The sequence below is a fragment of the Syzygium oleosum genome, unplaced genomic scaffold (assembly GCF_021117445.2).
Source record: "Syzygium oleosum isolate NSW1041296 unplaced genomic scaffold, Sole_v2.1 Sole_v2.06, whole genome shotgun sequence".
In the NCBI taxonomy this organism is placed as follows: domain Eukaryota; kingdom Viridiplantae; phylum Streptophyta; class Magnoliopsida; order Myrtales; family Myrtaceae; genus Syzygium; species Syzygium oleosum.
This window is the reverse complement of record NW_026607490.1, coordinates 218,031-237,784: the sequence shown is the minus strand read 5'-3', so window position 1 is coordinate 237,784 and position 19,754 is coordinate 218,031. Positions and strand designations below refer to the sequence as shown.

General features: G+C 42.2%; 4 protein-coding genes across 7 annotated transcripts; 3 read left to right on the top strand and 1 right to left on the bottom strand.

Moving 5' to 3' along the window:
- Window positions 1-33: 33 nt before the first annotated feature.
- Window positions 34-3,004, bottom strand: LOC115689651 (SUN domain-containing protein 4-like). Of its 4 annotated transcripts, none has more exons than XM_030615774.2 (4): window positions 2,845-3,004; window positions 1,401-2,683; window positions 1,233-1,318; window positions 34-379 (listed from the first exon to the last, which is right to left on the bottom strand). In XM_030615774.2, exons 1-4 carry the CDS (start codon window positions 3,002-3,004, stop codon window positions 148-150), a joined length of 1,761 nt encoding a protein of 586 aa, XP_030471634.2. In that variant the 3' UTR covers window positions 34-147. The 4 variants fall into 4 exon arrangements, with proteins under 4 accessions (XP_030471634.2, XP_056168122.1, XP_056168123.1 ...); XM_056312148.1 differs by lacking the exon at window positions 34-379 and adding an exon at window positions 435-870; XM_056312147.1 differs by lacking the exon at window positions 1,233-1,318 and having other exon boundaries at window positions 1,357-2,683.
- Window positions 3,005-5,928: 2,924 nt separating this feature from the next.
- Window positions 5,929-8,077, top strand: LOC115689652 (uncharacterized). Its single transcript, XM_030615777.2, has 3 exons — window positions 5,929-6,102; window positions 6,384-7,006; window positions 7,133-8,077. The coding sequence occupies exons 2-3, from the start codon at window positions 6,406-6,408 to the stop codon at window positions 8,002-8,004; spliced, it is 1,473 nt and encodes a 490-aa protein (XP_030471637.2). The 5' UTR covers window positions 5,929-6,102; window positions 6,384-6,405; the 3' UTR covers window positions 8,005-8,077.
- A 1,095-nt stretch (window positions 8,078-9,172) lies between these two features.
- Window positions 9,173-13,716, top strand: LOC115689659 (uncharacterized). Its single transcript, XM_030615784.2, has 5 exons — window positions 9,173-9,443; window positions 10,248-11,179; window positions 11,962-12,347; window positions 13,255-13,324; window positions 13,439-13,716. Exons 2-5 carry the CDS (start codon window positions 10,377-10,379, stop codon window positions 13,500-13,502), a joined length of 1,323 nt encoding a protein of 440 aa, XP_030471644.2. The 5' UTR covers window positions 9,173-9,443; window positions 10,248-10,376; the 3' UTR covers window positions 13,503-13,716.
- Window positions 13,717-16,333: 2,617 nt separating this feature from the next.
- Window positions 16,334-18,080, top strand: LOC115689660 (GDSL esterase/lipase At5g08460). Its single transcript, XM_030615785.2, has 5 exons — window positions 16,334-16,726; window positions 16,884-17,011; window positions 17,118-17,360; window positions 17,459-17,720; window positions 17,857-18,080. Exons 1-5 carry the CDS (start codon window positions 16,474-16,476, stop codon window positions 18,078-18,080), a joined length of 1,110 nt encoding a protein of 369 aa, XP_030471645.1. The 5' UTR covers window positions 16,334-16,473.
- The last annotated feature ends 1,674 nt before the right edge of the window (window positions 18,081-19,754 follow it).

Genomic DNA, 19,754 nt, shown 5'->3' with positions numbered 1-19,754 from the left:
CATGATCAGAACGACCATCCAATAAATTCCTAATTACAAGCGGAAATCTTCAACCTTTGATACGATAATCATCGCACAAACTACAATATTTTCACTATCTTCAATCTACTAGGAATCAATCTTCAGGTGAGACAGATCTCAACATAATCACAACAAAAGAATGATTCCTACAAGGGCACAATACAACAGCAAGAAAATCCAAGACGACCTAGAGTGAGGAAACATCACAAATTTCTGCTTTCCACTAAACATATTTACAGTCAAATCTACAATAAGCTTAATAGCTGATAAGAAACCGCATATCAAGGTTAGAAGAAGCACAAGAATACCCTTGTTTTCCATGTGTTCCTGAGTATCCAGGATCGTTTCCATTTCTGATCTGCAAATAGCATTTATCCTATTATCAGTAAACAGCAAAATGTCATCCACATGACGCAAAAGTTTTAATATGCCACATCATCTTCATCAACTTCATGTTTGTTTCACAAGTTGTGCAGTATACAATACACTAGTGTTTGCTATATGCCAATTCAATAAGTATATCAGATAGAGAATCTATTTTTCAATGGTTGGCTCACTGCAATTGAATATTTCATAAACTATGTACAGGGTGAAGGATGCTGATATTCGAAACAAAACCATTATTTTTGTAAAAACTAAGAGCTTGGTACTGAACACGGTATTTTAATGAGCGAACAGTTTTGGTTGGTTGGGATTTTCAGCACATGGACCGAGAATGCCAACATTGCCTTGCCCATCCAACCATAGCTTGCATCAGTATCCATCTTCCAATCAATCTTCCACCTTTGTCTTTCCTAGACAGTATCTTCTCAATTCATCTTAACCAGCATGGCTAGTGAAATTACAATCCTAGTTAAAATATTACAAACTTTCATTTTATATATATATATATTGCACATAATGTAACTTTAGACCGAACAAAATTGAAAAAGAATCACATTTAAGCACAATGATTGAACAATAAAATTCTAGGATAACCAGAAGTCCTAAATCAGCTTAAAAAGGCAGGCACTGACAACAAGTAAAAGATGTATACAGACCCCATGCAGGAACAATGGCAGATGGATGATTGGAGGAAAGGTCATGTGTTTAAGCAGTGCGTACATGCATGTTAACTGATGCCAACCCATGTGCCAATGTCAAAACAGAAGCTTGAAACATGCAGCAGAACATGACTATTACCATTGAGCTAGTCTCAGACTGAGAACTACCTGAGAATTGCATTTTCGCTGTTCAGAATATCAATTTGTGTGGAAACAAGTGACTTCCAAAGAACCAAATCAGATAAATCTTTAACCTGAAAGAACCCCAGAAACCATGTCAAATATTACACACCTCATATAAGACTCCAAGAGAGCACTAACAGATATTGTACGTACAATAGCACCCTTGTTGTCAAGAAGATCCGTTATGTCCAATCTTATCTTCTCCAACAGCAAGGTGTTCTCTGCAATTTCTTCATCCACTTCTTTGAATAGATCCCCATACTTAAAATTTAACTCTTCCAAGTACCGCTCCAGAATGGATAAGTTTATGTCCAGTGACCGCACCTTCTGCATCAATATCTTAAGAACACTGTCCCCAGGCAATCTTCCTACTGGCTGTGGTTGAATATCACTTATTTGATCGTCTGAATTACTCTTCGAAACATCAAGCTTCTGCTTAGAATCTTTGTGTGCAGCTCCTGAGGCAGATTCTGTAAATTGATTCTGATGATCCCCATCGGTTTGAGAGGGCACTGGTTGGGAGAAGATCGACTTTTCATCTCCTGACTCGTCTGAAGTAAATATATCATCTTGGACAGAGATCAAATCCTCTAGCATGCGCTCAACAGCATCAACACCATAAACTCTCACGGTGCTTAGAGTACAGTAAAACTCTGAACCATAGTGGCTAAGTAAATCTAACTTGAGATATCGCACCCACTTTGGCTCCGATAATCTAAATCTCTGAGATTGTTTAACATTTTTAGCAGTGAACTGGCCAAGATTGACCCATGTCTTTGCTGGATAAACCAGACTACCCAGTACCAGGAAGTCCTTCACATTGGATGAATGGTGCTCGAAGTTGGCTATTTCAACAGTATAAACTAAAGTCTCTTCAGAAAGTTCTATTATCACAAATTTCTCTTCAGCTGAACATGGATTGAGCAGATACTTGTCCATATCCTTGCCCAAAATGTTCGATGCTCCCTTTGCCTCCTTGTTGAAGGCCAAGACCTTAGCTCCCTTGGAGGCAGACGCATAATCATACTCAGCCCCACCCGGCTCAACCCTATGCATAATGCTTCCAGTTTGGCCACCCATAGTCTTTTCTCTAGGAGCAATAGCCTTATGTTTAAATTCATCGAATTTTGGTGGTTCATCACGTGCCACCCTATCACCCTTTCGTGCATCTTTGCCCAAACCATCTTGGACACCCGAATTCTTAACTTCAATCTGCTCTTCAGAAGTTGCAGCAAAATTTCTATGCTCTTGTTTAGACTCTATTTGACTGTCAAGTACATTTGACCCAACACCTTCACAATGAGCACTCTTACCACGGAAATCATGACAAATAACAGCACAATGACTTTCAGGTACCAAAGAAAATGTCATCAGCAATCCTGGCCCAAATTCAGGCAAGCAAACTTTACCATCCGGAATCTCTGATGTGTCTAATCCTGCATCAAGCAATTAAATTTTTAACCAAATGCCAATCTTAAAGCATCAAATGTTTGACATAAAGCCATCTTTAACCATATAAAGTCAGATGATCTCGACTAACAAGAGAAACTTGTCACCCCCACAAGCATCACCAGAAACAATGTGAAAATATGCTTACCTCCGAGAGCATTGCCAAGATTGATGTCAGTGCCTGAAGCGAAAACCAGCCACCAAAAGGGGACCAGGAGGAACAGTGACAGCTTATTCAAGGCTTTCCTTTGAAGAGAATAACAATGCGCATCTTTTCTTCGCAGAAATGCTTCAACTGATCTCTGCATTTCACATTAATCCGAAGCCCCCCTCCCCACCGGAAAAGCAAGCAACCGGTTCTCTCTGGATCAAAAGCATGAACAATCTTATTAAAACACGACAACTTTCCAACATAAAACATCAGCCAAGAGACAAAACACCAAATTATCCGGGTATGCCAAAATCTTCACTGCTAGAGCATGAATATGACTCGGGCCGACATACAAAACTCGTAGCAACAAGCAACCAAGCACTTTAAGATTCTTTCTTCAATTTCAAGACTAACATGTAACCAAACTCTGACGAGTAGTAGTAACAGGGAACATATTCTTTGATGATTCACAACCGCATGAACAACCCTTTTCCCTCTAAGCATAAGCGTAGCAACACACGCAACCGAGTTCTGAGCTTTCGAATTCGTGAATACACTGCCGAATAGAAACAACTGGAAAGAAGATGAAGAAGAGAAACTACGAGAGACTCCATCGTTTTTCAGAGCGCACAGGGGGTGAGCAAAGGAATTCACCTCAACCCTTCTGCATCAAAAGGTGATTCTTGGCTTTCTTCATCGATTCATGAACTGGGCAACCAACTTGTCGATCAAATCCGTGTCATTATTCTGCATAAATTGCAAAGCTCGCGCCCTTCTCAATTTCTGCTCTGCAGGGAAAAAGGGCAGTTTCCAGCAAAGCTCTTGGTAAGATATTCATTTTCCTTTTTCTCCTTTTCATTTCCAAGACATAGTAAATCGAATATAATTTATATTATGTATAATTTTTTTATGTATGTATGTATGTATGTACGTACGTACGTACGTACGTAATGTCCCATTATTTTCCTTGTCAAAGGGGGAAAAGTAAAGACTTGATCATCACAAGTCCGCAGCAAAAGGGAAACAAATTGTATTATTTTAAGAAATAAATAAATTTAGATGACAGAAGACTAAAGTTAGAAAAGATTGAGCATAATTGGTATTTTTCATAGGGACAACCTCCCTTTAGCATAATGAGCTCAAACTCCATTCTATTGGAAGATTATATGCATTTGTTCCCGTGCTTGTTTTCTATGTCATTCTATTGTCTAAAGTTCATTTTCGTGTTATTTTGATCAGTGCGTTTTTGTAATCGCATTGAACTGTCAAGAATCTTAACAATTAACAGCTTTTATCATGTATAAAAACAAGGGAAATTTTCAATTTGGGGTCCAAAGTGAGCCCATTTTCTCAAAATGGGCTCCCAAGTGCAATCAGTCTCAAAATGGGGTTTCAAGTGCCCAATTAGTCTCATTTTGGTACCTGGGTTCGCCGGCCGGCCAAATAGTCACCGGCGGCGAGTTTTTTACTGTTCCGATGGCCGGAACAGTAATTTTTACTTTTCAATTTTTTTTTTTTGCTTTTTTTTTTCTCTATGGCCGGCGGAGGCTGCCCTCGCCAGCGTCGGGGAGGGCCTCCCCGGCGAGGGCAGCCTAGCCTTCCCCGACGGCCCTCGTCCGACGCCGCAGGCGAGGGTTGCCCTCGCCGGCGTCGGCGAGGGCGACCCTTGCCCTCGCCGGCAATCGCGAGGGCGACCCTTGCCCTCGCCGACGTCGGGGAAGGCTGGGCAACCCTCACCCGACGCCGGCGAGGGCAACCCTCGCCTGGGCAGGCGAGGGCGACCCTCGCCGGCGTTGGGCGAGGGCCGCCCTCGCCTCGGCTGGGCGGGCGAGGGCCGACCCTCGCCTGCCCAAGCGAGGGTTGCCCTCGCCGACGTCGGGAAAGGCTGGGCGGCCCTCGCCCGACGCCGGCGACGGCGACCCTCGCTAGATCCGGAGAGGGCACCGCGTCGGCCACACGATCGACACGAGCTAGAGCACGCCTGAGAACCCCGTCCCCGAGCTTGGCTCGGGCAGCTTCGTGGAGAGGTACGGCGAGCTGAGGCGGAAGGTGAGGAAGGAGAGGGAACTGGAGAGGGAGAGGAGGAGGTGGGAAGAGAAGGGGGCCGCGGCGCCCACGCTAGCGGAGCTGAGGCTGTCGGAGGAGGAGCTGAGGAGGCTGAGTGGGATCTGGCGAGGGTCGCCCTCGCCGGCGTCGGCCGAGGGCTGCCCAGCCTTCCCCGACGTTGGCGAGGGCAAGGGTCGCCCTCGCCCGCCGCGAGCGCGAGCGCGCCCGCGAGGCGCCGCCGGCGCGGCGAGGCCACCCTCCCCGACGTCGGCGAGGGCAAGTCGCCCTCGCCGACGCGGGGCCGTCGGGCGAGGGCCGTCAGGAGGAGGGCCGGGCCTCTCCCGACACGGGCAGCGAGGGTAGCCTCCGCCGGCCATAGCCGGGGCCGGCGGAGGGAAGAGAAAAAAAAAAAAAAAAAAATTAAAAAGTAAAAAAATACTGTTCCGGCCACTAGAACAGTAAAAACTCGCCGCCGGTGACTATTTGGCCGGCCGGCGGGCGATCCCAGGCACCAAATTGAGACTAATTAGGCACTTGGGATCCCATTTTGAGACTGATTGCACTTGGGACCCCATTTTGAGAAAATGGGCTCACTTTGGACCCCAAATTGAAAATTTCCCTAAAAACAATTTGAAGCATATGTTGCACAATCACTCCAAGAAAATTGTTATATACTAATCTCCGTCGCTCCTCCTTAAATAGCCATGATGGGGATTTCCAAATATCGATACGCACCTAGAAAAATGTAAAAAGCCCGTGGAAAATGAATCTAAATAAATATAAAGTTTCGCCTCTAGTACGACAAAACATTTTTAATTTTCACGTTCATTAATAATGATTACAGAATAAAATATCCGTGCCTTCATTTTTCCATAGGAATAGAAATTGCAAAAATCATATTGGTGTATTGATTTTTTTCCCTTAGAAGTCGGAAAATATATGTTACCAGATTGAGAAAGTAACAACCTTTAAAAACTAGGGTAAAAAAAAAACAACCTTCAACAACCGTCTTCTTAAAAAAATGTGAACGTTTTTGTAGGAAGGGCGATAGGCTTCATTGTCCCGAGGAAAGCTCACAGAAACCTCTTGAAGTTCTCTCTCTTCCTCCTAAAATCCGAGAAGCAAAGGCAAGTTCGAATCAAAAAGGGGAAAGGCCAGGATCGGAAGCACATCGCCGGTAGCTCTGTGGCAGAGTTGAGCTTCAAACAGGTACTCAGCTTGGTTCTCATGCACTTTTTTGTTCGTGCCCACCAAGTGTTTGAAAGATTGCTAATATCAAGTTCGGGTGGGTTTTGCGCTCATTGCGTGGAACCTTCTTATCTGCTGATTAAATTGATGGATTGCTAGACTGGGTTTTTTCATTGGGGGGCATGCTTTATGGACAAGTTTTCAGCTAGAGGACCTTGACTTCCGACGGAAATTGGTCTTTGATATTCCTTGTACAAATAAAAAATGTTGCGTAGTTGATTAGCTGCTTTCTGCGTGTGCAGTCGGAAGGATAGTTAATCTTCAATGGGCGAGAATGCGGGGTCATCTTTGCCGAAAGATATCCTAGACCAGTTGTTTGCTTATTCTAGATCCACGAGCCTGGCGGACGCCTTGGAAGTTCTTGCGAAAATATCAAGAACTGCGGACGGGCGTGCTGATCTTGCTTCGAAGAGTGTCATTGCTTTGATACTTGATCTAATTCAAGGACACTCGGGATGTTTGAATTCTGCACTTCTGGTATCATCACTGAAGCTTCTGAGGAGCCTATGTGCTGGAGAGGTTGTCAATCAGGATACCTTCATTGAGAAGAATGGAGTCGGGATCACTTTGACTGTCTTGAGGGCTCTGATGCGTACTCCTGCCTTGGATTGTGGAGCCGTTAGGATAGCCCTGCAGGCTCTAGCAAATGTCTCGTTGGCTGGAGAGAGACACCAGCAAACTATTTGGGTTCAATTCTTTCCAAATGAATTTCTCACGCTTGCAAGAATTCGAAGTCAAGACACAGTTGATCCTTTGTGTATGATACTGTATACTTGTCAAGATGGGAACCCTGTATGCCTGGCAGAGCTTTGTGGAGATCATGGTTTGTCTGTGGTGTCAGAAATTGCTCGGACTGCTTCAATCGGTAAGTTCCATTTTTCGGTTTTGCTCCTCTTTAGGCCATTTTCTCAAGTTCTTTTCCTCCCACTTTGATTAAACCTAATGTTGTTCTTGTTTTTGTCACATGATGTCATTTTCTATCGTTTGACAGTTGGATTTCGAGCAGAATGGTTTAAGTTGCTTCTCTCAGTTATCTGCTTAGATAAAGCACATCTACCTACTTTATTTGCCAAAGTAGCTGTTGCTCCTGCTGATGACAGCAAAGATGTCCAAATGGTCTGTGATGAGTTTTCATCAGAACAGGCGTTTCTTGTTAGCATCGTGTCGGAGATCCTAAATGAGCGATTAAATGATGTCACCGTCTCTAACGAGTTTGCATTATACATTCTTGGATTGTTCAGAAAAGCTAGCGGGTTTGTTGATTTTTCCGAAAGGGGCAAGTTAGGTCTTCCTACAGGGTCCTCTCCAATTGATGTCCTTGGTTACACACTCACCATGCTGAGAGATATTTGCGCACAGGATGGTGCGCGAGGATCCACGGAAAATGCACAAGACACAACAGGCAAACTTCTCTCCTCGGGTCTTTTGGATTGGCTTCTGAATTTGCTCCGTGAACTTGAGCCTCCCACGATGATCAGAAAAGCCATTAATCAGGGTCAGCACCAAGGGAATGCAGATTCTGAACAACTGAAACAATGCCCTTACAAAGGGTTTCGGAGGGACATCGTTGCCGTCATAGGCAACTGTTTGTACCAGAGGAGGAGCGTGCAAGATGAGGTCAGATGCAAGGGTGGGGTTACTCTGCTTATGCAGCAGTGCGTCACGGATGAAGATAACCCGTACTTGAGAGAATGGGGTATTTGGACAGTCAGAAACTTGTTCGAGGGAAATGCCGAAAACCAACAAGCAGTTGCTGAATTGGAGCTCTGGGGAACTGTTAATACACCGGAGATCGCAGAACTTGGTCTTCGAGTGGAGTTGGATCAGAAGACTGGAAGACCAAAGCTTGTAAATTCTGCCTGAGCATTTTTTGGAGTCCCACATTCCATGATGTGTTTCTCTAATGTTTTAATTAACAGAAATTTATTCTATGGTATCCCGGTGGCAATTTTTGCATTGAGGGAAACTTGAGACTAAAGAAATTTGATGTACTAGCTTGTTCCTATGATATTTGTTTTGAAAGAGAAATCTCATTTTCACTTATAAAACTACATTTTCAGGAGAACAGGCGGTGAAAATAGAGAGTTGTTCTGGTTTTCCTTGTCTGTGATAAAAATTTGTCAGTTTTATTCCTTCTACCTTTTGTTCTGTTCCTTTTTTTATTTTGTCAGATTATTTTGTTCCTTAAAAAAATCCAAGGCCCGTAATAAATATATCTCTTACCTTTTTCTCTATTTTAAAAGTTTTTTTAGTCATAGTATCACATTTGTCGACGTGCATTATAATTTGATTGTGACATTTGCCAATTTTGCCTTAGGAATAACAGGATATACAAGTAATTTTAATGTGGATTACATGTAAAAAAAACGTTTGGCATGCTATCGTGAAACCACATAATTCCTAATAGAGAACAAATCTCTTGACAAAATAATGGTAGAAAATACTGTAACTTGCATTTAAGTTTGCAACAAAAATAAATACTTCTGCGCATCTTATCATTATGTGAATTCAATGTTAAGCAATAAGGATGTTAAATTAAGATAAAAGGAATGTTGTCTAGGGACAACAATTTGCCCTTATGCAAATTATTGAATAGGTTATTACTATTGTCCTTTGACCCATGTGCTGACCTTTTTATGGCATACGCGAAATTTTAATCTATTATGTAGTAGATACGAATAGTAACACAAGAATTAAATTTTGACACTCGCAACTCATTACATTTTGCAATATATGATATCTTAGTATGAGGGTTTATGATTGTGACACACTGATATCAATACAAATACAAAACTGGCATGGATAATGCTGATTGATATATCTAGTGAATGTTAAATAACGAAAATTGACGACAAAAGATGCATGCATTTATTCCAAAAACCGAAACCATCGACAACGAAATATATGAAAAATATGGAATTATCTAAGTTGTATTAATCAATATTGCAATTTCATGAATTTTAATGTATAGTTGCTTTTTCGAAATTCGATTTTCTTACATTTGTGGTGGGATTGCATCTCGGTTGTCGTTTATTTCGTTTTCCTCTGCAAAACACACTGAAATAGTTTGAGCCGTCAACGGCAAAAACCGCCGACAGGTTGAGTCCTACCTGAATCCTGTCTTCTTCTTCATCTCTCTCTCGCACGCCGATCACAGAAGCACCGGATTCTCTCGGTTTCCTGATTATGACAACCTGTGCGTCGTCTGTGTTCGAATCCCATGTTCCCGTGATTGGATCTAAGAAGCTTCAGCCGTCGCTTACTGTTCTCCATATGTTCATACCTTGGTTACTCCTCTTGCGGTTCGCCTCTCCACCCCCTCGATTTGAATAGGCAAGAACTATTCTTTGCTCCTGTTTCTTTCCTCTGAATCTCTGGTTCTTCATTTGCTCTTCTGGGTCAGTGTTCATCGATGCTTTGGGAACCCAAAATTATTGTGTTCTGTTGCTCCATGACGCCTCTGTTCGTAACGGGCTGGTTGCTCTTACGGAAATGGAGGACCTTCAAGTCCTGGAGTAGTAAGTGCGTCGGCGTTGTTGAGAAAAAGGGTGTGCGTAAGGAATTGTTGGGCACCTTTTATCATTGTGGAAAAGCCGGAAGACTGATAGCACATACTGATTAGTGTTAATCTGCTTTGATTGCTTGTTAGTTTGATCTTTCGATGATATCTCGTCGTTGTTTACTGCATACTTGTTTTACGGTTTTTAGTTTGATGGTGAGATTCTTCCGTTCTTTCTTTCTCCCAAAGAGGAGAAAACTACTTCTGATTTAACTGTGCTGCAAATGGACTTCCTCTCAACTTATGAGAGGATATGGGAACTCTTTTTTTGGAAAAAGTATTAGTATGGTTAAGGGAATTGGTCAATTAAGAGAGGATTATGGCGCTCGTCATTAGGTAGTGTTGAGCAGTTTCTTTCATATGCAGTTGGTAGCTATTGAGAACATTAGTTTTCACAGATATAGAAACTGAACGCCTCGCTGCTTTTTGCTGGTTTTTCAAACTTTATACTTGCACTGTTTTGTTGTTTCGGTGTTCCTTAAATGGTGAAATCTGGTTCATCTCGACTTATTAGTATGTCTCTGTGCCACTTTGTTTTCTTCATTAGTTTTAGGACACTTGTGTGATGCGATCTTGTGGGTCAACGGCGTAAAGGCATATTGAAGCAGAAGCATACAGTAACCAGCTGGCCGTCTCATACTTATAGAATGCTCTATATGGTAGTGCGCTACTCAGGATGAATTTATCTAACAGCTCTCAGCAGAAGAAGACTTCCCATAGCAGGGGCAAATCTACTGGTTGGGCTGCCTTTGATCTAAAGCATCGACAAGGACATGGTCTTGAATCTGAAATTGAACATGATCCTTTCCCACCAATAGCAAGAGCAATTGTCTTGCCGAACCCCTGTCAAAATCTTGCCGGGAACTATAACTCTTATAAGAAGCCTTTCTCGGCAGTTCTCCGGTCTTCCGTAGATTTTCCAGGTTTGGAACACAATGGAAATGAAGAGAAACAACTGCCTTCTGATGATTCCAGTAATGTACAAGGTACCAGTAAGGAGTTGGTACAAGAGAGCCGCACAGCGGAACTTAAGAAGCTGAAGGAACTTCATTCTTGGGCTGAGAACGAGTTGGTTGTGGATATTGTTGAAGCTCTCGACAGTGATTTTATAAAGGCCTCGACTTTGCTGGACGGTATGCTATCTGCTGGGCTCTTCGAAGGAGATAAAGAACGCAAAAGGGCAAAACAAAATACTTTTTCTTGGGATTCTTCCCATGATGAGTTAATGAGGAACAGAGATTTTTCTTCAGGGAAGAATGTGGACTTTTCTGATGGCACTGACACTCTCAACAATGACTTTAACAGTGTCAACAAATACGTGATTGATGAAAATCCTTTAAGGGAAAAAATTTGTGATGATTCCACCGGAACAAGGTCTATTATGGCCCATTTGAACTCTTTGCCTCTTGAGCTGGAGTGGGAGGAGGAGGAGGACGATGTTTACTTGAGATTCAGGAAGGATGCAATACGAGTTTTGAGGTACCAGTACCACCCTACTTGAATCCTCATTCTTTGTAAACTTCACTTTACTTACTTTCTTTAATTTGTGCATCCACTCTTATACTCAATCAATTAATCGTTGTCTTGAACTTACAAGTATTTTGTCAGATTTAAACTTGGTATCTTGGCATCTAACATTTGTCACACAAATTGGCATGGAACTCTATTGGTGGTTAACATATTTTCACATCATATATCTGCTTGTGTAGTTAGGACTCCAGGAAAGATGGTTCAATCATCCATTGAAAAGGATGTTCCATCCTGGAAAGAATATTAGAGCCTGAGAAGATTTACAATAGCAGTTACTGAAGGCAAAATGGGGATCTGACTTGTACAGATCTCTGTCTTGCCTGCCATGGAATGCCTAATTTAGGAGGACTTCCGTGATCTCTCCTAAAGAGAAGGTTCTGTTGCAAAACTTTGTACATGTAATCTTGTTGAGGTTCATTTTCTTGTGATGATTTTAGTGGCATGTACAGCTTTTATGCTATTTTACATTAATTGTTTATGGAAATAGATTCTGCGCATCGGTAGTCCTGCGCAAGGTGTTCACTGAGCTATATTGGGTACCGAACTGCGACAAACTACTGAACTGCTGCGACAATTGACCTATCTGACAGTTCTATAATCCTTCTGCTTTAAAACCTCAAGAATGCAAGTATTCAGAAAAGTCATGGTGTTGCCTCTCTAACAGAATGTTGTGGAGTCCTGTATTGTTTGCTGGAGTAATCCTGATTTGGTGAAATCTTTACTTTATGTAGATCAGCATCTCAGCACTCAAGGGCTGCACAAAATGCCTTTTTAAGAGGTGATCATTCTTCTGCACAGCATCACTCTCTAAAGGCTCGGGAGGAATGGTTGGTTGCTGAAAGACTCAATGACGGTGCAGCCAAGGAAATCTTAAGTATCAGGAATAGAAACAACGATATATGGACGTTGGACTTGCATGGTCTTCATAAAACCGAAGCTGTTCAAGCCTTGAAAGAACGTCTGCGAAAACTCGAATTGCAGGTGTCATCAAATCGATCAGTTTCTACAAAGAGACTTCATCAGAAGAATGGAGTTGCTGGATCTTCATCAGTTGACAAGGAGAAGCTAGATAATCCACAATCAGGACAAAGACCTTTATCATTGCAAGTCATAACAGGTACTTTGCCCTTTTTTCTCCTATGTCTGGTAGAACACTCCTCATATGTGATTTATAAGTAACCTATCCTCGTGTACATTGCCCTCTAATAAGAATTCCATCCTCATGTACCTTTCTAGCTGTATTTATGATTTGCGAGGAAAGTTTTCTCCTTCTTTCTGCGCAGTTGCACGAGAGAAACTCTGTTAGAGATTGTATTATAAGATGTACAATGAAATGGATGATTTTTGCATACGATTATCAATGAAAGATAAAGTTGCGGTCGTTGGGTGTGTCCTAGAAGATTTATGAATTATCAGGTGCTATTTATTAGGATGTAGATGTCATGAACGTAAACTTGAAATGCACAGGTCATGTTTCTGTATATATTCTGAAGCTTTTACTAACTTGTGTAATTTGTTCCTGCTTGTTACACAAAAGTTTCTCTTATAGAATCTGTAGTAAACTTGTTTTGTCTGCAATTGTGATGTTGCAATGACAAGAATTGAATCTAAGGAATTCATACCATGGACGTAATGGTGATAAAAGCTTAGTCTCCATTGAGATGAATATGTTGATGAGTGTCATAAATGTGTGTGATATCAACCCTTTTTAGTTTGTTTTTCCCTTTTTACCCCCTAAGTTGGCTGAAAAAGGATCATTCTGGCAATTTCATAGAGAAGACCTAGAGATCTGGCTGAGAGTCAATAATGTAACCCTTCTTCATCAATAACATTGCGGCTGTGCATCCCCCTCTCCCCCCCCACCCCCCCCCCTCCTCCAATTTAACCAAAAAGGTAAAAACCTTAAGATTGTGGCTCAGAACTAACATTTCTTTGCTCTTAGAATTTGGAACTCAAGTTTTGTGACTACTACTCTGTAGGTATGTTATTCCAATGAGACAGGTCTAATTTGACAGCTGCTGCAGGTGTAGGCAACCATAGCCGAATGCAGGCTTCACTACCAATAGCAGTGAGAAATTTCCTTAATGAAGACGGGTAACTCACTTCACCTCTGCATACTACCCATGATATGCATAAACATAAACATGTCTTCTCTCAACTTCATTCAGCGTAATGTAATTTTGTTTACGACTGGCTCGACTTGTGCAGGTACCGCTTTGATGATATAAGGCCAGGGGTAATAACTGTACGGCTGAAGTTCCGACAGAATTGAGTAAAGCTTTATCATGGCTGCTCATGATAGTTTTCCTTTCTGTACTATATGTAAATGAATAGTTGGTGGAAGGATCTCTCCAGTCATCCACTGTTTTCTGTGTTTCTTGGTGCAGGCTAGTAGTTCATCTCACGAAATGGTGGCTAGATTAAATTTGAAACTATGAAGTTTTGCCTAACGAATCAGTTTGGCCGTGAGAGCCACATGTTGTTGAGTGCTGCGCAAATAATATGACATATTTCTTCATGCAATCAACAATGGTTTTGATTTGGACAGATGGACTTTTTATTCAAATTCATCTTACAACAAGTACAAAATGAAAGATATAAAGCACTGATTGAGCTCCTTAATGGTATTTGTCTAATGGAAAGTAAGCGGTTGGGGTGTCAATATAAGGTTACCGTTTTGGGGTGGGTCTTTTACGAGTCATTTCACATAGCCTATCCGATCTTATGTGAGATTTGGAGTGTCACATGTCTCGTGCCATTTCATTTACTGCAGGTCAATGTTTGTACCATCAAACATGCCCATCATCATAGCACAATATAGCCACTGCACCAAAATTACAAGAGAGAGGAACTAAGTGTAAAGTTTTCTGTCTCGCTTTCGCTAGGAACAGAGGGACAACAAAGGAGGGTTCGGTTTCTGCACGCATCCAAATAGATGAGTAGACATAGTTTACTTCGAGTCTGTTCCGTTTTTCTTTTTTTGGGGCAACTACGAATCATTCGAAAGTGCAAATAAACACTATTATCCGATTTTAAGTTATGAGCCAAGTCTCCAAAATGTCGTTGTTCAATTCAGTCGATTATTGATACCTAAACAGTAAAAACTATGCTAACAAATTTTATAATTGAAAACATGCATATCCACATGAAACAAGTTTCGGAATCCGTCCATAAACCAGTAAACAGATTGAAAAAAAAAAGGAATCGAGACTTTTCTCAAATTTGTTGTCAACGGATGTCATATGAGCAGTGTTAAAACATACTTAATATGGAGTAATCCAATTTTTAAGTCACGGATTATCCATAACTAAAAATGGAAAATTGAAAACATTTCTATGGATCGCTTAACAAATTCTGGTGTCTCGTGGGGAAATGATACTGGTATCTTGTGGGGAAAGGAAGAAAACAGCGACTACGATAATAACAATGATAACCATCATGATGATGGTAATAACAATAATAGTAGCGAAATCTCGACAACAAAGATTTTATAAAGAGAGAGAGAGACCACTATGTTTTCAGACATAGCTATAGAATAAGTGATCCATTCACTTAAAGCGTCAGTTACCTTGGGGGATACTGTATGTCTATCCATGGGAACATTCTTCCAGAGTTCCATATTTTAAAGAGCTTTGGTTTAGACTTCAGGTTTGCATTAGAGCCAGCTTCCCTGGATCCACGTGTTGCCGGTCGAGCCTAAATGGATGGATATAGTAGCACGCCCAGGTAGACTTCGATAACTCTTGCCCTGCCTATCCTCCCAAGGATGACAGTTATGATGATATTTAGGTAGGTTTAAGCGAACGGAATCTTCATTCCAATTACAATGACTCTGTGTGTTCTGCTAGTCATGCACGAAGCGATAACACATCGGGACCAAATCCTAGCGTTTGAATGTGTATGAGAATTTGAGTGGGTGAAGAACTTTATAATCTTAATGCAATCTTTAGATTGAAGCTCGAAGTTGGAAAAGCTTAAAGAGCATCTTCGCTTTAATCAGGGTCTGAGCTTCGGGTAGACACAGCAAAGTCGATGCTTGTTGATCATGGTGTATGTTAGTACATGGTTGTACGTGGTTGTGAGTTTTCCTTTTCCTTTGAAGCTTTTTTGGGTATTCGGCTCAAATTCTGGTTTAACAGACTGCCGATGAATGTGTTCCTAATATATTATATTACTAGCGGCTTGAAATTGTACATTCATCTCGGATGACATTTTTGGAGACACTCAGCTGTATATCTTCCAATTTTCGTGCTTCAATAAATACTATCGGTGATGACGCTTTATCGGGCTCAAGAGATGACCTGAACATGCTAGATGGGCAAAACAGCATCGGTCTGCAACACCATATCAGATCGGAAAAAAAAAGGGATCGCAGGGCTACTGGCAGTGCCATAGTTGAAGCCATTTTGGAAATAGCCACTGCCTTGAGAACGAGGGCGAATGCAGGGGGTGACCAACTAGTGTTTTTTCAATGCTTTGCACCTATTCCAGAATTTTAATGCCAGAGAACCTTTTAGGTTAATAAAGAGCGAGAGACGGTTGCCGTGGTTGTGGAGAAAGTATAGCTCTTCTCAATGATTGGACCTAAGATCTTTGGCTTTTGTTAAGGTAACAGGAGCCGGGTAAAGATATAAGGGAAATTACGGTTTGAGATGACAGCTTCACGGGTGACATTTTCTGGATTGATTCCAATGATGTAAAGGATAGGTAGTGGTCTCAATCGATTCTGACTAGGAGTCCATTTCAACGAAGGTCCTATATTGTGATAAAATGCTTTCGGGGAAAGTCTGCAGCTTGTTTTATCCAGCAATTATATGGTCTGCGCTAGACGTTCTTAACTTCTCGTTGAGGTCGCGTTAAGCAGCTAATCATATTTATCCTGCGGGCATCATGTATATCCCGTCATTGAGATGGCATAATCCACGCCCTTTCAAGTGTTGCCTTTGTTCATGGTGGAGCTGCTTTGCGTGGTGCATGACAGTACATACATATTCCATGCTGCCTTACCGGCATAGACTCGATTCAACGTGAGCAAACTGCCAATCCAAGACTTTGAAAAGAGATAATGAAGATGTAACTGCCCTTCTAAAAACAAGGAGGAGATTGGGCGAGTTCAAAGCAAGAAAACATGGATCGTTGCTGTTTCAAGAACCGTCGCTGCCTTGTCGCAAGGGCTGCATTTATATATAACAATAACATTGGCTTTAACTACTTGAATTGCATGTGAATCTGTATAGTGAGAGATGGCAAAACCCTGCTCGATGTTTCCAAGGCTATTGCTAATGGGTGCTTCTGTGGCGGTTGTTTTCTCAATTGGTGCTTGTGGGTCTCCACAAGTTCCAGCCTTCTTTGTGTTTGGAGACTCTTTAGTCGATGATGGAAACAATAATTTCTTGAACTCCTTCGCTAAAGCAAACTACTTGCCCTATGGTGTTGATTTCGATGGAGGTCCTTCGGGACGATTCTGCAATGGGAGAACAATCATCGACTTCCTTGGTAGTAGATTATCTGTCCTTATTCTCGCTCTCGTCTTTCATTCTTTTCATTTAAATCCATCACAATGCACACATGAGCTTCTTATGGCAATCACCCCGTGTCAAAAGAAAGATCACAACATTGATTAATGATGTTTCGAGGCGACCATATTCTACAGGGGAGCTACTGGGTCTTCCATATATACCGGCATACATGAACACGCTTGAAGATGACGGAAGCATTCTAAGAGGGGTGAACTATGCTTCTGCTGCTGCTGGCATTCTAGACGAGTCGGGAAGACAGCTCGTACATTTTTTCCCCTACCTCTCGGTTTCGTTTCGCTACCCCCTTTATGTCAATTGAATTAAATTTGACGAAGTGAAATGGCCGTTCCCCTATGTGTACGTGATAGGGAGATCGATTCTCGCTGCGACGACAGGTGGATAATTTCCGGAGCACATTGAGCCAGCTCAAGAACCAAATGGGAGAGGAGGAGTTGAGGCAGTACCTGGCCAAATCGCTGGTGATGATGAACCTTGGCAGCAACGACTACGTCAACAATTACCTCATGCCTTCCCTCTATGACACCAGCTCCCTCTTCAATCCCTGTGACTATGCTCAGATTCTCATCACCAATTACACTACACACATTGTGGTAAATCATTTAGGACAAAAAAATGATCGACCCCTTTCGCATGTCGATGTTCTTGACAAGCCACGATAGAAATTTCGGGTTTTTTTTCTTTTTCACAGGCATTGCACAATCTGGGGCTGAGGAAATTCTTGATTGCTGGGGTTGGGCCACTCGGTTGCATGCCTAATCAGCTGGCCAATGGAGCTGATGCACCCGGGAAATGCATATCCACGGTCAACGACATGGTCGGGTTGTTCAACGCGCGTCTCAGGTCTCTCGTGGACCAACTCAACGCCAATGCTCGCGGCCAAGGTGCCATTTTTGTGTACGGCAATACTTTCGATCTCTTCGCCGACATCGTGGCCAACGGCGATACTTACGGTGAGCCACTTTCGACGCTCTTTCTTTTCTTGCTCCTTAAATGCCGCGAGGTATCCAAACCTTGCGGGTATGGCGTTAGTCATCGGTACCGATTCAGATGAATGGAACCTGAAAGGTTGAACTGATTTGGTGGTAGGATTGAGGGTGGTGGACAGAGGGTGCTGCGGGATAGGAAGGAACCGAGGTCAGATAACATGTCTGCCGTTGCAAATGCCATGCACGAACAGAGACGAATACGTGTTCTGGGACGCATTCCATCCGACGCAGGCCGTGAACAAGATCATTGCCGAGAGAGCGTACGCTGGTCCTCCTTCCGTCTGCTACCCGATCAACGTCAAGCAAATGGCTTCTGGTGCCTAACGTTGTCATGTGTTGTTGCCAATATGGCTAATGTGTATTATGTGATTATGGATGACATTAATATGCATCTTTGCTTTTTGTGTGGATTTGCTTCGTGTCGCTCAAGGATAGGGAATTCCCTTGATGATATGGTGGCATTGATCATGGAATAATAAACGGAGAAACGTTTGCAAATATAAAAGATCGGGAAAATTGTCCAAAAATTTCTAAATTTATTGCACTTTTATTAATTCAGCCCTAAACTTTTTAACTGTCAATTGAGCCCTAAACTTTTTCACGTCTTGCTAATTGAGTTCACCGGTTGGATTTTTGGCATGGAAATCGCTGGCGTGGATAATTTTTTAATAATTTTTTGAATTTTTTTTTTCCTTTCCCCCTTCTCTCTCCGCTGATGCTTGGGGCAAACCCCTGCCTGGGCGGGCCAAGGGCTCCACTTGCCATTAACGCGACCTCGTCGATGGCCGGTGGAGAGAAAAAGGGGAAAAAGAAAAGAAGAGAAGAGAAAAGAAAAAAGTAAAGAAGGAAAAAAGAAGAAAAGGAAAATTTAAAAATTTTAATAAAAAATTCGATAAAATATTAAAACATTATAAAAAAATTATCCCCTGTATGTCGGTCATGCCGCGTAAAATGGCAGCATTCACGTTAGTAATTTTCGGCCAAAACTGGCTTTGGCAAGATGGACTCGATTGGCAAAACATGAAAATGTATAAGACTTAATTGACACAATTTTATGATTGAATTGTCAAAAGTGCAATAGGTTTATGACTTTTTGGATAATTTTACCGTAAAAGATTCATTTTGCAATCAAAAGAAGTAAGAAATTTACCTCTTGGCTAAGGATAAGCACGAGGCCCGGGTTCCCTCCGCCCTATCGGCACAATTCGAATTTGCGAAACGGGAAAACAATGCGAGTATGGTTAAACCAGCCCCGCCCCTCCCCACCCCTTCCGATTAATCCGCGTCAAGTATCTATTACTTTAAAAAAAAAATGAAGATCATATAGTAAGTAGATCCATCTATCACAAAATATATGTATGTTGAGAAAACCCTAGAGACACCTCGCTCGTTATCGCCTCCATCGTCATATCCTCTCTCCCCCGACTTGGGTCATCGGCGATCATCGCTCGCCCTCACTACTTGTTGCCGCAACACCTAGCGCCGTTGGTTTGAAGGTGCGCGCTTTTCTCTTTCTCTCTCTCTCTCTATTTGCCTCCGTCCCTTGTTTCGATTTTTGTTTCCCATTTGATTGGGTTTGTCATTTTTGCAACCCCTCGAAGCTTCTCCGTCACAGAGCGGGGAGGAGGGGAATGAGATCCTCGGTCTTTGGCTTCGAGTCCGTCCCCTACTCTTGATGATGACCGATTCGGTCGAGTCCCAGTCGGGATGCATTCATTTTGCCATCTGATTTCCATGAAATCAGTGAACCCATCGCGCGTCGAGATCGAATTAAGATTGCGCCAGCCGGAAGCGAAGCGTTGCGGGGCTCCGAGCCGATTTTGGGTATTAGGATCGTGTCGGGAGCAACCAAGATGAGGAGGGTTTCTTGGATTTCAATGACAACCAAAAAAAAAAAAAAAGAAGATTTTCCGGAATTCCCCTTGGGAAGATCCGTACACGATGTGTCAATCGAACAATCCACGCACATAAAAAAGAAAAATATCAAATTGATTAAAT